This window comes from Centrocercus urophasianus, unplaced genomic scaffold (assembly GCF_019232065.1).
Source record: "Centrocercus urophasianus isolate 14NV4802_14NV808 unplaced genomic scaffold, USGS_Curo_1.0 seq_10, whole genome shotgun sequence".
In the NCBI taxonomy this organism is placed as follows: domain Eukaryota; kingdom Metazoa; phylum Chordata; class Aves; order Galliformes; family Phasianidae; genus Centrocercus; species Centrocercus urophasianus.
This window is the reverse complement of record NW_024884142.1, coordinates 35,630,862-35,645,630: the sequence shown is the minus strand read 5'-3', so window position 1 is coordinate 35,645,630 and position 14,769 is coordinate 35,630,862. Positions and strand designations below refer to the sequence as shown.

The 14,769-nt window shown below is 39.0% G+C and overlaps 1 protein-coding gene across 4 annotated transcripts in view; it reads left to right on the top strand.

Annotated features, from left to right (window-relative positions):
- The first annotated feature begins 1,808 nt into the window (after positions 1-1,808).
- Positions 1,809-14,769, top strand: part of HACE1 (HECT domain and ankyrin repeat containing E3 ubiquitin protein ligase 1) — a 49,051-nt gene continuing 36,090 nt past the window's right edge. For 2 of the 4 annotated variants that reach the window (XM_042818681.1, XM_042818672.1), the window contains exons 1-8: positions 1,811-1,967; positions 5,421-5,475; positions 6,989-7,078; positions 8,929-9,033; positions 10,055-10,130; positions 10,401-10,532; positions 11,658-11,740; positions 13,786-13,882. In XM_042818681.1, the coding sequence (XP_042674615.1) occupies positions 1,892-1,967; positions 5,421-5,475; positions 6,989-7,078; positions 8,929-9,033; positions 10,055-10,130; positions 10,401-10,532; positions 11,658-11,740; positions 13,786-13,882 (714 nt within the window). In that variant the 5' untranslated portion in view covers positions 1,811-1,891. Of the gene's footprint in view, positions 1,968-5,420; positions 5,476-6,988; positions 7,147-8,928; positions 9,034-10,054; positions 10,131-10,400; positions 10,533-11,657; positions 11,741-13,785; positions 13,883-14,769 lie in introns of those variants that run through there. The other 2 variants (XM_042818687.1, XM_042818694.1) reach the window with 2 other exon arrangements.

Below are 14,769 nucleotides of genomic sequence, written 5' to 3'. Positions count from 1 at the left end.
ATCTTCAACTAAGGAACTTTTTGTTTAAGAGAAAGATTAAAGCCCAGAAAATAAGCTTGGCTGAATACATTACTAGTAATAAATATCTAATATTTTCCACGGAACTTTAGGAAGGGACTCCAGTGTAGTTGTCCAGTCATCTCTTTATCCCTAAGAAAAATCAATGGATGGTCAGGCCTTGACACAGGCTCCCAAGGGCAGTGCTCATGGCCCTAAGCTGCCAGAGTTCAAGAAGAATTTGGACAGTGTTCTCAGATATGTGGCTTGAATTTTGCGTGGTCCTGTGCGGAGAATTAGACTTGATGATCATTGTGGGTCTGTTCTGGATTGGCATATTCCATGATTCTATTATATGCTCCCTTCACAAAATATCTAATTGTATGCCTCCTTAAACATTTTCTACTACTAGTATGGCTATTAGGCAATACTCTAACATAAAAGCTAAATCTAGGCTTCAAAATTTTGGGACTGTTAGGGCCTTCCTGAGCTGGTATGGCTTTTACATATTCAGTTTTCTTTCATTGTTCGTGAACTTCTGAGGAGTCACTACATCAATTTCCAGCAGCCCTCACTCTGTTTGGCAAGAACTGCAACTGTACTCCCTATTTTTGTTTCCTTTTTCAATTAACAAGCTTCACTCAATGAATGTCCCTTTGTCCATTGGTAGAGAAAAGAGAGTGAACAATAGATCCTCATTTCCTTTATCACAGAATCATGGAATGGCTTGGAAGGGACCTCAGGGATCCATGCTTGGTCATCATTTTTCATCTTCTGTTGTATATTCTCCATTTTTTTATTTTATTTTATTTTTATTTCACCCAGACAGCAGAATTCTGCCTCAGTTATCACTATGGAAGCCAATCCATGTCTTTGATTACTACCTCTTCTGAACCTCTTTCAATCAACTGAGGTTTTTTTCTCCAAGACATGCTTCTAAACTGGAGCTCCTGGAACATGTTAACACATTAATTTTGCTCCACTATCTCACTGAAATGTCATACGTTTCATAGTTGCTGTATGTGGATCAGATGCTGGATCCACGTGGATTCTCACTCACTTGCATTTGGTTGTCATTAACAATGCATGGGTTATGATTTTTCCCACCTTTTTTACAAGATGCATGTTAGTTCACTGTATTTTCATGCAACCCAGACTTTCTTTGCTTGTCAAGATAACATTAAATAGCACCTGAAGTATTACAAAGGACAAAATACACAGCATTTGTTACTTTTTGCCATTTGGCAATAGGTAATTTCCTGCCAGGAATAAAGTACTAATGACAAATAAACAAATATCACCTGCAGGACAAGGGGAAATGGTTGCAGGACAAGGGAAATGTTTGTGAGTTTAGGGAGGGAAGATTTAGGTTGGATTTTAGGGGAAGTTCATTACAGAGAGAGTGTTGAGGTGCTGGAACAGGCTGCCCAGAGAGGTTGTGGACGCCCCGTCCCTGGAGGTGTTCAAGGCCAGATAGGATGGGGCCCTGGGCAGCCTGGTCTAGTACTAGATGGGGAGGTTGGTGGCCCTGCATGTGGCAGGGGGGTCGGAGATTCATGATGCTTGAGGTCCCTTCCAACCCTGGCCATTCTGTGTGATTCTGTGTTCGTGACACTCATGCTGCCAGCTGTTTCCACGTGGACGTACAGCCACCCGCAAACAGGACCGATGTTACCCCAACCACAGCGCACCACCGCACCGCGATTCCATCTCCACGCCCACTTCACTTCCGGCCGCCGCCCCGCGCATGCGCACTGCCACCCCCGCCGCCGAGCATGCGCACAGCGCCGGGTGCCGACGGCGGCCCGGGCAGCTTCGGCGCCGGTACCACCGCCATGGGTTGAAGGGTGCGGTGCGAGGGCTGCCAGCGGCTGTCGGGCGGGCTGTCCTGAGGATGGAGAGAGCCATGGAGCAGCTCAACCGCCTCACCAGGTCCCTGCGCCGCGCCCGCACCGTGGAGCTGCCGGACGGTAGGAGCCGAGGGGCGGCCGCGGTCTCGGGAATCGGAGAGCGGGGTTAAGAGGGTTGTGTCGGCTCCCACCGCCCGACCCGGCACCGCCGGGCTAAGCGGGTTCCGCCCTGGGAGGTGACTCGGGGAACGGGAGCCGGCTCCCCTCCCTGCTCCGGGCACTTGTTATTTTTTCTTCACCCTCTTCCTTTCCCCGGCGTCCAGCAGTGCCCGTCTGCCTGTCGGGCAGTGGCGGCTCCCACGCCTGTGACCTCCCTCTGCGTGTGCCGGCGTCCCGCTGCCAGGAGCGCTGCCCGCGGAGCAGCTGCGGGAAACCCGAGGGCTCTACTGCCGTCAGTCATGCGCTGTCACCGCGCTTCCTTCGGGGAGTTGTTTTTACAGCTGAGCCTGACTGCGTGGCTGCCAGCTTTCGTTTCCTGCGTTGTGGGGAAGGAATAGCTCTCTTTTCTGTCTACTTTTTCTGTTGGGACTTCTATGGGGCTTTCTGCTGCTCCCGGCTCCTTGTCCCCACAAATGGCTTCAGTGCTGCGGTGCAGTTATTGATAATGTCACAGTGGACAGCTGCTTCAGAGGGACTTTCCTACTTCTCAGCAAGCTCTTGAATAGTTGCAGTGAGAATTGATTTGATATTGCCAACACAAGATCAAACTTACGGGGATAATGAAGTTACACTTCAACCAATCATGATGACAATATCATGGAATCACCAAGGTTGGCAAAGATCTCCAAGATCATCCAATCCAACCGTCCACCAATCACCCATATTTCTCACTAAACCATGTTTCTCAGTGCAACGTTTAAACATTTCTTGAACACCTCCAGGGATGGTGATTCCATCACCTCCCTGGGCAGCCTGTTCCACTGCCTCACCATTCATTCAGTTTTCCCTAACATCCAACTTGAATCTCCCCTGGTGCAACTTGAGGCTGTTACCTCTGGTTCTGTTACTGGATACAATGTGAATTATGTTCCAAGATAACCTCTGTTCAATGACCGTCTTGCACTGGTACATCTAATGTCTTATCCCTGGATCTGGCCATTCATTGGCCTGCTCAAACTTTTCTTGAGGAACAGCTCTTGTGTAAGCAGTTTGGGATTTAGTGTTTCATTCCAAACGTGTACTGACAGGATCAGCTTAGAATATGCCACTCCCAGTCTGGTATGACATGTGGTTCGATGGCTTCCCAAGTGCCATGAATAGCTTTAATTGTAAAGGTGTGGAGTTCAACTCTGCTCTCCGTCCTTGCTTACCTGGGAGTTACAGTATTCACAGGAAAGAATGAAGGGGTGGGGAGAGTGCACCGTCACAAGAGTACTGCAGCAGAGGGTCTAGAGATGTTCAGGAACATGTAGATGTGGCACTTAGGGACATAGTTTAGTGGGCAAGGACTTATAAGTTGATGGTTGGACGAGATGATCTTAGGTGTCTTTTCCAACCTTAATGATTCAATGAATCTATGAAATGGCGTGTTTGAACTTCCTGGTGCTGATAAAGTTGAATCTACATGTTTGTCTTTCTCTGAAGATAAAGCGACTAAAGAAACTGTTGCTGTTTAGTCTGGGGAAGAAGAGGCTGAGGGGAGACCTTATTGCTGTCTTCCAGTATCTGAAAGATGCTTACAGCGAGAGCAGGGCTGGTCTCCTGTCACTGGTGACAGGACGAGGGAAATGGCCTCAAGTTGTGCCAGGGTAAGTTTAGGTTGGATATCAGGAAACTCTTTTTTACAGAAAGGGTTGTGAAGCACTGGAATAGGCTCTCTAGGGAGGTGGTTGAGTCACCATCCCTGAATGTGTTTAAAAAACATTTGGTTGTGGTGCTCAGGGACACGATTTAGTGGTGGGTTGTTGGAGTTAGAGTAGTATGGTTAGGTTGTGGTTGGACTCAATGATCTTGAGGGTCTTTTTCAACCTGAGCAATTCTATGATTCTCTATGTGGGCTGTCACCATTGGGGTACTATATAGGTGCTGCTCACGCTTCTTTAAGGTGGTGATCTCTGTTAAATTCAAGCCTGTTAGGAAATAAAATATGTGTATCTTGTCAGATCAAGATTCTGGATGATGAATTTTAAGTGTGTTTGTTTTTTAAGCGAGCATTACTTAAGTCCAGTGCCAGTGAGTACAGTGAACTGGCCTTACCAACACAAAAATATTTGTGTGTGTTTGTTTGTTTGTTTTAAATCACTATTCAGTAGGCATTTTCTGGGCACGTAAGAGCTCAACACAAATATCTGGATTCTACTCTAAACGCTCAGTGCCTGAAAGCCAGGCCTTGTGGCTTGGAGCTGCAACTTTTAGGCCCTTAATGCTCATGACTTGAAATAGAAGTAAGTTAGATAATGATGCATATAACTCTTTTCTCCCTTGTATTATGTATTTTTACTTTGAGTCAATAGGAGCTTGTTTATGAATAGGGATAATATTTACAAAAAATAAGAAGAAAAGCTCCTTAGTTAATTAGCTCTGTACAGAAAAATTCGGGTAAAATCTGTGTGTCACACAGTATACATGTCCTTAATGGAATAGGAAAGGACTCAGGTGAATAACTATGTCATAAACACCCTTTGTGGCCTGGCTACATTCATATTTAACTACTGCTTAGGTTTAATTGATCCTCTCATGTTCTGTTGTTGCTGTTATTTTTAAGCAGACTTGTATTTTCCTTCTAAGAGAGGTTCTGAACAGAGCTCAAGCAAGAGGTTTTCTGTATTATTTTCATTTTGTCGATGTATTTGTGAGATAATCACATACATTTTTCAACAGCTCTTCCCTCAAGGCTGTTTTAGTACATTAAAGTCATTTTTAAGTTTTGTCAAATTAATTTTTTCTTCTTAAAATAATACTTCATTCCAGAAAGTCAGTAAGTGATCAGGCAGGCACATCTAAACACACGTAGTTCTAATATGTGAAGTGGTAATACTGACAGAGAATATCATTGCATATCAGGCTATTTTCAGTCGATCGTCGATCTGCATCTTTGTGTTGCAGCCTTTTTTTTTTTCAGTGCATTCAGATATGAAATATGAAACATTACAAATAAAATATACTGTATTCAAGTTTTCAAGTCAGGTTTAAAATAAATGATTGTAGTGTAGCTTTCACTTTCACAAACTCATAGCTGTGAGGATTATAGAAGTCACCTTGCAATATGGGAAATAAATGTCTTTTTAAGATATATTTTTAAATTTTTTGCTCAATGCACAGTTCTTAAATGCTTTGATGTAGCAGTGTTAAAATAAATTGATAGAAAGAGAGAAAAAAGCCATGTTGAAGTTTTACCTCTTTGTGAGTATGGTAGATCTTTCTTTATGATGTAACTCTAGATACCCATAACCTAAGTAATAAGAGTGATCTCTTGAACATGGGCACTTTAAAAGGTGAGTAACTCCTGCTAGATGAACTTATTTTAGGTAAAATATTACATTTTGATAATGGAGTCGTTTAATTTCTTTACAGATAATGAAACTGCTGTTTATACACTAATGCCAATGGTGATGGCTGACCAGCACAGGTGAGAGATTATTTACATTTCCTATTTTTACTTTAAGGTCATAAAAAGCAGCATGTTTGCCGTGACTACAGATGCTAGCGTGTTCTCAATAGTTCTAGTGCTGAATTGAGGTTTCTTCAATAGCTGAAGTTAGTAGTTGACTGTGACTGGCTGAGAGATCTGATTCATTTTGTACTTTAAACTGGAACTGCATCATTCCCTTGGTACACAGAGAGGAATTTGCTCTAGAGTAAGGAAAACATAGTTTTGTAACCGGGTTGTAGCTCTGAGTGTGTATTTTTTATGACATAAAAGCTGTTAGTCTTATGTAGATGTCTCCAGAAAAACAGAATGAGTGCTGGACAATGAGACTGACACTTCTGTGATTCCTCAGATAAGCAGCTGTTTCCTCTTACTCAGTTGCCCTCAGTATGTTTGTGTTTGGGACTTGTGAGCTGTACAGTGCCAACAAAGCAGTGCTGCCTTCCACTAAGTTCTGTAGGCATGCAGGTAGTAGCTCCTGCTGAAAATAGAAATTGCTTATCTAATCAGTATAAACATGTTACACGTAATATCTTGTTGATACTGCGTGCAAAGGTTTTACATTACATGATCAGCTCATTCCTGGAGGTTGAAATGACCAGTTCACTTGTAGTCTGACCTACTTTGAGATATCATATCTTAATCGGTTCATTAGAACTCAAAGGGTTGTATTTAAGTTTGTCTTACTATTGTAGTATGTCTTCCTACGTAGCGGTCTCCTGTACTAGTCTTCTTTCTGATCTTTGTTTATATTTAGGAAAGCTGGTAGATATCTCAGCATATCTACTATTAGATATAGACTAGTCTAGTTGAGGAAAATAAGAGTGTGTAGTTTTGTCAAACGTAAGCTAGTGATATACTTGTTTTTTGTCTGTAAAGGTGTCATTTGGCCATCTGGTCTAATGCCAAGTAATGCACATCAGAGGCCCGCTGTCACAGTTTCTTTTCATGTTGTAATACTATAATGTGATGGAAAACACAGCAATGACAGTGAGGTAGCAGAGTCCCAGGCTGCAGCAAGTGATGATAAGCCCAAGTGCAGCAGTTGTGTATGCAGAAACAAAGGAAAAGAGCTGCTTACCTTCAGAAGGCCCTCAGATAGGCAGGGACCTCAAGCAAGATACCCCTCATTGCCAACCCTTAAATGAGGTCTGGGAAGGGGTGGATCCTGGCTCCACCCCTTCTGGTCACTCATATGCACCTGCATGCACCTGAGCTGCCCTGGGTTGGCCCTGTCTTCCTACCAGGTGCTCAATCACTGATTCAGGACATGTCTTAGCATTTCCACTGCATATGTGCAAGTCAGAATGAAAGAATGGAAGTAGGTGTTAATATACAGATGCCTGAATATTGTTGGAACTCTTGTTCAGAAGTTGGTTGTGGGGAAAAAAGTTGTGATCAAGTAAGAAATAGAGTACTTTTGTATTAGTTATGGTGTATACTTGGATATTGTCAGCTATTTTTTATTAACATCTGGTATTTCTGTTTGAAGGTCTGTCTCAGAGCTGCTGTCAAATTCAAAATTTGATGTGAATTATGCGTTTGGACGTGTGAAGAGAAGTTTGCTTCATATTGCAGCAAAGTAAGACTTATTTGAGTCCAGTCCAGAAGTTAACAATGAAAATAATACCACAAATCTAAGGCATCAATGTAAGCTGGAAAACTCTGTAGTATCAGTTACATTTGTTTTCATACTTCCTCTGTATTTTGTTTGCTTATTTTTTGTAAATCAATGTGCCTGTCTCTCTGTTGAGTGACAGGTGTTATATGTGGTGTCAAACAGTTTTCCAGGTTCTGGTGAATTCTAGTATCTTGGTGGATACTTTTTCTCCTTTCTGGGGAGAAAATTAGCCATTATGTATTTCCTTAATAAGTGGGCTACCCTTGCCTCTAGATTCAGAGAAGTATCTGCCTGTTGTGTGTAGGTGCTGCTTGCTTTTTTTGAAACAGTGAGAATCGTTTGGGTGCTCGTTGGGAAGCAGCTATTTGAGCTTCTTCATGATCATAATGGAAGGGGTCATTCACTTCTGATATGTTTTTAAATAATAAATGTCTGTCCTGGATAAAACACTTGCATGCAAATTTCAGATTTGTGACCTAGTTTTTTTATTTATGTTGCTTTTCAGTGGGATAAATCTGCATTGCCCAAGAACAATCAGATTCATTTCCTTACCAAAATGAACCACATAGTTTTTGGAATAGCCTTTTAGGAAACTAAGCTTTAAATTAATAAAAGAATGGGGTCCCTTCTTAAGTATCTTTGAAGTTCTTACATTTAAACCAGATGGAAAAAAAAAAAAAGTAGTAATACTGCACATGAATACCAGATGCATATAGATAACTACACATAAGCAGCAGACATTCGGACACAACAAAGGTAGAAGTTTCAGTTTTCTGAGTGGATGGCTTAAGTAATGTGTTACATGAGCATTGCATGTCTGGATTACATGCTTCTTGTATGAAGTTTGCCTAAGGAAGTACTTAAAAAATGCAAGCAAATTTTTGCATTTGTCTTAGAAGCTTCTTTGAAAGGCTAGATTTTTTTTATTGCAGCACACAAGCAATTATGTTGCAGAGTTTGTGGATTCTGTTTTAACTTGGCTATTTGTTGGATCGTGAAGAGGTCATCAAGATGCCATTTTTACAACTTACTTATTGAACAGCTAAGCTTCAGTTTCTTTGGGTTGTTGTATAGTAGTTTTGTCATTGAGAACACTAATAATAAAAGGTAAACTAGTCAGGATGAATACAAAAATACTGTTTTTTTTTTTTTGTTTGTTTGTTTTTTTCCCCTTCAAATCAGTGCTTTCTGGAGAGTTCAGAAGCAGAATAAGCATTTATTACAAAGTTTCTTGGTGACATCAATTACTCTAACAAGCTGCCCTATTATGAAAAGTAAAGAGGACTTCCAGACTGAAACCAAATAGCAAAGAAGCATTTGCACGAGTTCTAGCATTTTCCTGACATTTTAGATTTTTTCTGATGTTAGAACTTCTAAATGTAACTTCCAGACTCTGAAGTACAAAGAAAGAATCATATTGGAATTAGGGAAAATTCAGTCCTGCGAATAGACGAAAGATGAGGTGAGAGGAAATAATAAACAAAGCACTGAAAGGGAAAAGCACATTATAGATGGTTTATGCTTTAAACCATTGGCTGTCTTAAAGATTTACTGTTGGGTTTTAAAGTCACTAAAATCGTATGCAAGCCTGGCATCTATTTATTAGTACAAGCTATGATCAGTCATTTCTCATCATATTTAAGTGTTCTTCCTTTTAGCTGTATGTGACTTGAAATATAAAGATGTAAAAGCTATTTAGTTTTAAAAGATTATGTTAATTGCAATCTGCACGTAGTACTGCTGTTGTCTTTATGTCAGTGTGAATTTGTTTTGTAAATATCCTTGTTACAGTTTTTCCCTTTTCTTCTTAGCTGTGGATCAGTTGAATGCCTTGTTCTATTATTAAAAAAAGGAGCAAACCCAAACTATCAGGACATCTCAGGATGCACACCTCTCCATTTAGCAGCAAGGAATGGGTAAGAAAAATGTTATAAAAACTTTAAGTGTTGCATGTAATGCTGCCATGATGTTGGAGCATGCCTTCTAGTTGCTTTTTGAGAAAATGTCAGGTCTTATGTTGGCTTTTGAAAGATTGTTTTCTCCTTCCTTGTGGAAAAATAACTTTAGCCTGAATAGTCTGAGTCTCCCAGTTATATAGTTGTTATTTTGAAGGTAAAGCTTTGCAGTGCTAAAGATAAAGCTGTTCCAACTCTGATGGTAATGTTGGCTTTCTCTCTTCAGTTGTTACTGACATTTCTGAAAGTTTGCTTTAGGTAGCACATGCCATTTTTTTTCAGTAAAACTTCTCAAACTTACCAATCTTTTAAAATATTTCTTAATCTTGTATTGTCTTATTTCTCAAACTGTATCACATGAAAACACACAGCTGATTATGGTAATAGTTTTTTTTTTGAGAAAGAGAAATGTGAGAAAAGGTGCAAGAAGTACTGAATAAAAAGAAATGAGAATAAACTGTTGTGGCTAAAGCACTTAGAGTATTAGAGAGCAGTAAAAGACCAGCAAAACATGAAGGAGGAAAAACACTCCTGCTTTGATTAAGGCTTTTTTTTTGTACTTGCAAAAAATGCATGCGGTGTTACAATGAGCATCTTATTAAATAATGATTTAAAGTGATTTACTATAAATATGTTCACTGAAGTGTACAGATGATGACTGGCTTTATGGATTTCCGTTAGCTCCAGCATCTTGTCTCGAGAATGTAATTCGTGCTGAATGGAAGCTGTTAGAGTGATAGTTATTTGTAGCTTTCCAACAAAAACATTCAGCTACACAGTTGCTTTTTGTCCCTTGTTGCCGTGTCACATATGTGAATCTCTAGTGCTATTAATGATGATTTCTCTCTTTCAGGTGCTCAGTACCATACTCTTTGTGAATTAAAACTTTCTGCTATTGTTTTTTAAATTGTTAACTAGAGTGAGTGGAGCTTAAGAAGATGACTTTGCCCTGCTTAATTTTAATGTACTGTCTTGTTTATAGCCAGAAAAAATGCATGAGCAAGCTGCTGGAATACAGTGCAGATGTCAACATTTGTAATAACGAAGGTTTGACTGCAGTAAGTGCTGTTAATTCTCATGGTGAACTTAAAATAAATGCAGACTTTGAAGATCCTGATTCCTTATGCTTCTGCCATCTAACTTGTAACTAGATTAAACCGCTGTGTCCAGTGCTCTTAAGAATCAAAGATGTAACTGAAATACTGAAGTATTTGATATTCAGAGCTTCTGCTGTGAAAATGTTGTCAATTATGCAGTTAGATTTAAAATTTTACTTATCAAATATTCACATAGTTGCTTAAGGAAATATATCATTGTTTTGTACTTAGATTCATTGGTTGGCTGTCAATGGGCGGACAGAATTGCTTCATGATCTTGTGCAGCATGTCAGTAACGTAGATGTTGAAGATGCAATGGGACAGACAGCCCTTCATGTAGCTTGTCAAAATGGGCACAAGACAGTAAGTTTTTAAACTTCAGTAAGTTATTACAGGCATGAAGAATTGCATAATGCTTAAGTGTTATTGCATGTTTTTTTTTTTAAGCTTCAGGCCAGTCGTGCATGAAATGATGGTGAAATGTGGCAACTCTCTGGTTTGTCTTAATATTGACTCCATGCTCTTCTCATAGAGATATTTGGTGTTGCTGTTTTTGAGATTTCAAGTGACTTCCTCTATATACTCTCTTATGTTCTGTATTATTGTTGCCTTGTTGATAGCAGGTTTTGATGTGATTTTAAAACAAGGAAGGTGTTCTTTCTTGTTACTTTGTAACAATTCATAATTGTATCAGCTAATGGCTATTAAAAACTTTTGACATCTGAAATGGTCTTAATTTACCCTGAATAAAACGTGCATGAAGTTGAATCAGATATATGTTTAAAATTAGGAGTAAGCATTTATGGACTCTTCATATGTTGACCTACATGAATGTAATTTTAGGCATGGTCTTGCATTATGTCTGAATATGTGCTCTTAGAGTACAAGTCTAGATGCTGTTTGTGCTTGAAGTGCATCACAGTAGTAGTAGAGGAGTGATCTTGAGTTATACAGATTGTCTTCAAGACTACTTATGGTTTGAAAAATTATCTTCCTACACAGCTCCTTCCTGTTGTCATTGTCAGATCTTGACTTTGGAGATGAAATTTTGCAGAATTAATATCTATAGATTTGTTTGCTCACATGAACAGAATACAGTAAAAGTTGTTTGAATATCAACTCAGTATCTTAACATTTTAAATTATGCCTACATATATACTTTTACTTTTGTGTGTGCTTAAAACTTAACCTTGTGATAAGCAGTCCTCAAATTGAGGTTTGCTTCTGTATTAAAACAAACCCAAAAACATCTGTTTGTAATTCCAGGGGTCTGAAGTTCAGTAAGAAGTGTTGTTATTAGATCAGGAAGATCTATGACTTCCGACAAGCATGGTTCTCTATCTAGTATTCAGAAATTTTGTTTTTGAGATTCATTACTGGAAATTAAATCCTTCAGCGTAATTAGATATGTATGATGCTGACTAGTTCTAAGCCTTTACACTTGTCTGCTGCTGTCTCTCTAATGTTAGTATTTTTTTTCTGTTACAGACAGTGCAGTGCTTGCTGGACAGTGGTGCAGATATAAATAGGCCCAATGTGTCAGGAGCAACTCCACTCTATTTTGCTTGCAGGTATATATTCCTATGGTTTAAATATCATACTAAAAGTATATATATATATATATTTTTTTCTAATCAGTAACAGTGATGGGAAGGCACAAAAATTAGGAAACATAAAAACTGACTTACATTTAATCTTTCCTCATGTTTGAATGTAGTTTGGTGTCTTATCTAAATGTTTGCCCTAGTTCTTCAGACTTTTATACCTCTTTGTAACAGACATATTAAACAAATAGCTGTGCATGTTACAGTGAGAATCAATGACTTATGAAGACATCCATCAACATAGTTTATTTTGATGAATATTTTTCTCTTTCCTGTGACTATTTAAAACCTGTGTATTTTATTCTTATAATTCCAGTAGCTCTTTGTACTGGGTCAGTATTCTGTGCTTCCAGCTCTTGTGGATAGCTAAGCACTGATAACTTTCCCAGGACATCTGTAAATGCAGTCTGCCAGGCAGATCACTTTTGTGCCATTTTCGAGATACCATTGAAGTTGATTTTTTTTTCCTAATGTGAGAATACCCCACATGTTGAGGCGTAGGAGTAATTATGCTAATGATAGCTATGTTAATAACTTTGTAGAAGTTCAAGTTTAATAAAGCAGTTTTGACTATTTGTTAATGTGTGCTACGGTGTTATAATGTATGCTGTTCAGCTTTATTTCAAAATTGTATGATAAATGACTTCTTGTTGGACCATTTTTGTTGTTATTTTGTTTGAAATTCTGTAATCCTTAGCCTATGACTGTAGGATAAATAGTTCACTTATGATTAATAAAAACAAAAGGAGAAGTGGTGGCCTGCTAAGAATTACATTGTGGGAGTCTTAGTTTCTGGAGCTTTGGAGGTAGTCCCTGGGCAATTGATAAGTAAGCAGAGAATAAGGAAGTAAAGAATAAATATCTGCTAGCTATTGGCACTCACTTTAAAAGATGTAACCAATTTTGTTTCAGCTTGGAGTTTTTCCATGGGAAGGGAATGCATTGTGAATCCATTGTGATAGTCTTTTAGAAACAAACAATTGGGGCAACTGGAAGGGTAGGCTGGACAGAATGCATTGTGGAAGCAAGCACGTCTCATTGTCAAAAGTGCCAACTGATGGTGTGACAGCCAGGGAGAAAGTTAACTGAGGACAGACAGGGTGAACAGAATGCAGTAGCAGTGTCTGGTAATGGCTGGAGAAAGGGTATGACTGCTCAAAGTCTGACTTGGATATCCCTGTTTTTAAAGGCGCAGAGACTTACAGTGAAGAGGTCCTTCATAAGGCAGTTAGTCTTAGCTCCTACATGAGATCTGGTAGCTGACTGTGTGTTTATGTTAGGTCCAAGTCTGGTACATTAGTTTAACCTGTTGGTTTCCTGGTCTGCAAAGACATGGAGGAGGCGAACTCAGCTGGAGATTATTGAGATGGCTAGTTTGTGACCTGAAATGTCATTGGATGACCTGTATATGTAGCCTAAGTTACTACATCTTTTGTTATGGTCATTAAATACTTCTGTATAACATTTTTGTCAGTATATGCAATAAATATTCTTGAAGGCAGCTGTCTATTGGGCTTCCAGAGTTTTTAATTAAATCACCATGTAATCGCTGGTACTCAATTTTTCATTTTTTTTCAGGGAAAAGAGTTTTGGTGCAACTAGATAATATATTAGTTCAATAACTTTTGTTTTTTTTTTTTTTTCCCTAAGTCTATTGTGAGCGAAGAACTAATGTAGCAAAAAGACTTTCTCTGTGAAGTTGTCCAGGGTGCAGGAAATGCAGCTCATAAATACTTACTGGGCTAGACAAGGATGGTTCATTTCTGAATGATGAGGATGAATCTGGTTGTGTAAATGGGCCATACCTAATTTTTCTCTGGGCTTCTATAGTGATTTGGAAGGGTAGTGGTGGGGTGTGTGAGTGTTATCTTCTGTCTCATGTTTCTTCTTAGTTTCTTATTACATAGTATTAGTTCCCTCCTAATTTGTTGTTGACTGTGTTTGTTAGGTATAATAAAACTCAACTCATAATAAAGCATAACTGCTGTGTAACTCTTTCTTCTTTTGGATAGCCATGGTCAGAGAGACACTGCACAGATTCTTTTGATGAGAGGAGCCAAGTATTTACCAGACAAAAATGGCATTACTCCACTGGATCTCTGTGTACAGGTATTGTTGCCAATACCTTTTTTTTTTTTTTTTTTTTCCCCAAAGAACTGTCCCTTGCTAACAGTATTAATTGCTCAGTGTTGCTCAGTCTTTTTAATTTCTAGGCCAAAGAAGAATGGTAGCTCTTCAGCAAAACAGAATTGCAACATATACATGTGTGTGTGTGTATATATATATATGTATATATATGTATGTATATTCAATGGAGCTGAAGGTTTTGTTTGCAAATTTCCAGTTTGTGCCCTATGCAAATGTTTGTAATGGGGATCTCATTACCCATCTTTGCAAGGTAGGAGCTCACAAGAACCATAAGAGTTTGCAGAAATCCATTTGACTAGGAAGTTTGGAATCTTTGTCTAATGGTAATAGACTGCTTCGGTTTTTGTGTGCTCAGCTCTTAACAAATAAGAGGTCAAGGCACTCAGAAGTTATGCTGACTCTCAAAGGCTTTCCAAATGCAATATCTGGATGATGAACAAAGAACAAAGCTTTAAAGTCTCATGTATTTTCAACTGCTGTACAATTTGTGTTTGGTAAAGTATTATTTATTCTGCTTGCTGGTGTGGCTTTTCTTGATCTGTGAATACTTACATAATTTTCTGTAGGATCAAGCTGAGGATACTGTGTAAATAAATGAAGGGAAGGAAGATTTTGAACCCTTTGCCTATAATCAGAAGACTGGAAAACTATCAACTGGAAAATAAAATTTACTGAACTTAGGGGAGACACCATTATTACCGTTGTGAATGTAATTATTTTGGTGGGATCAAGTTTTAAGATCAGAATTTTATGCTGTACTATAGAAGATGAAAATCAATCTCAGATTATTCTGAAGAGTCCTCATGTGCTGAAGACCTGCAGTTGAAGTAGCTATGTCCACATGGTAA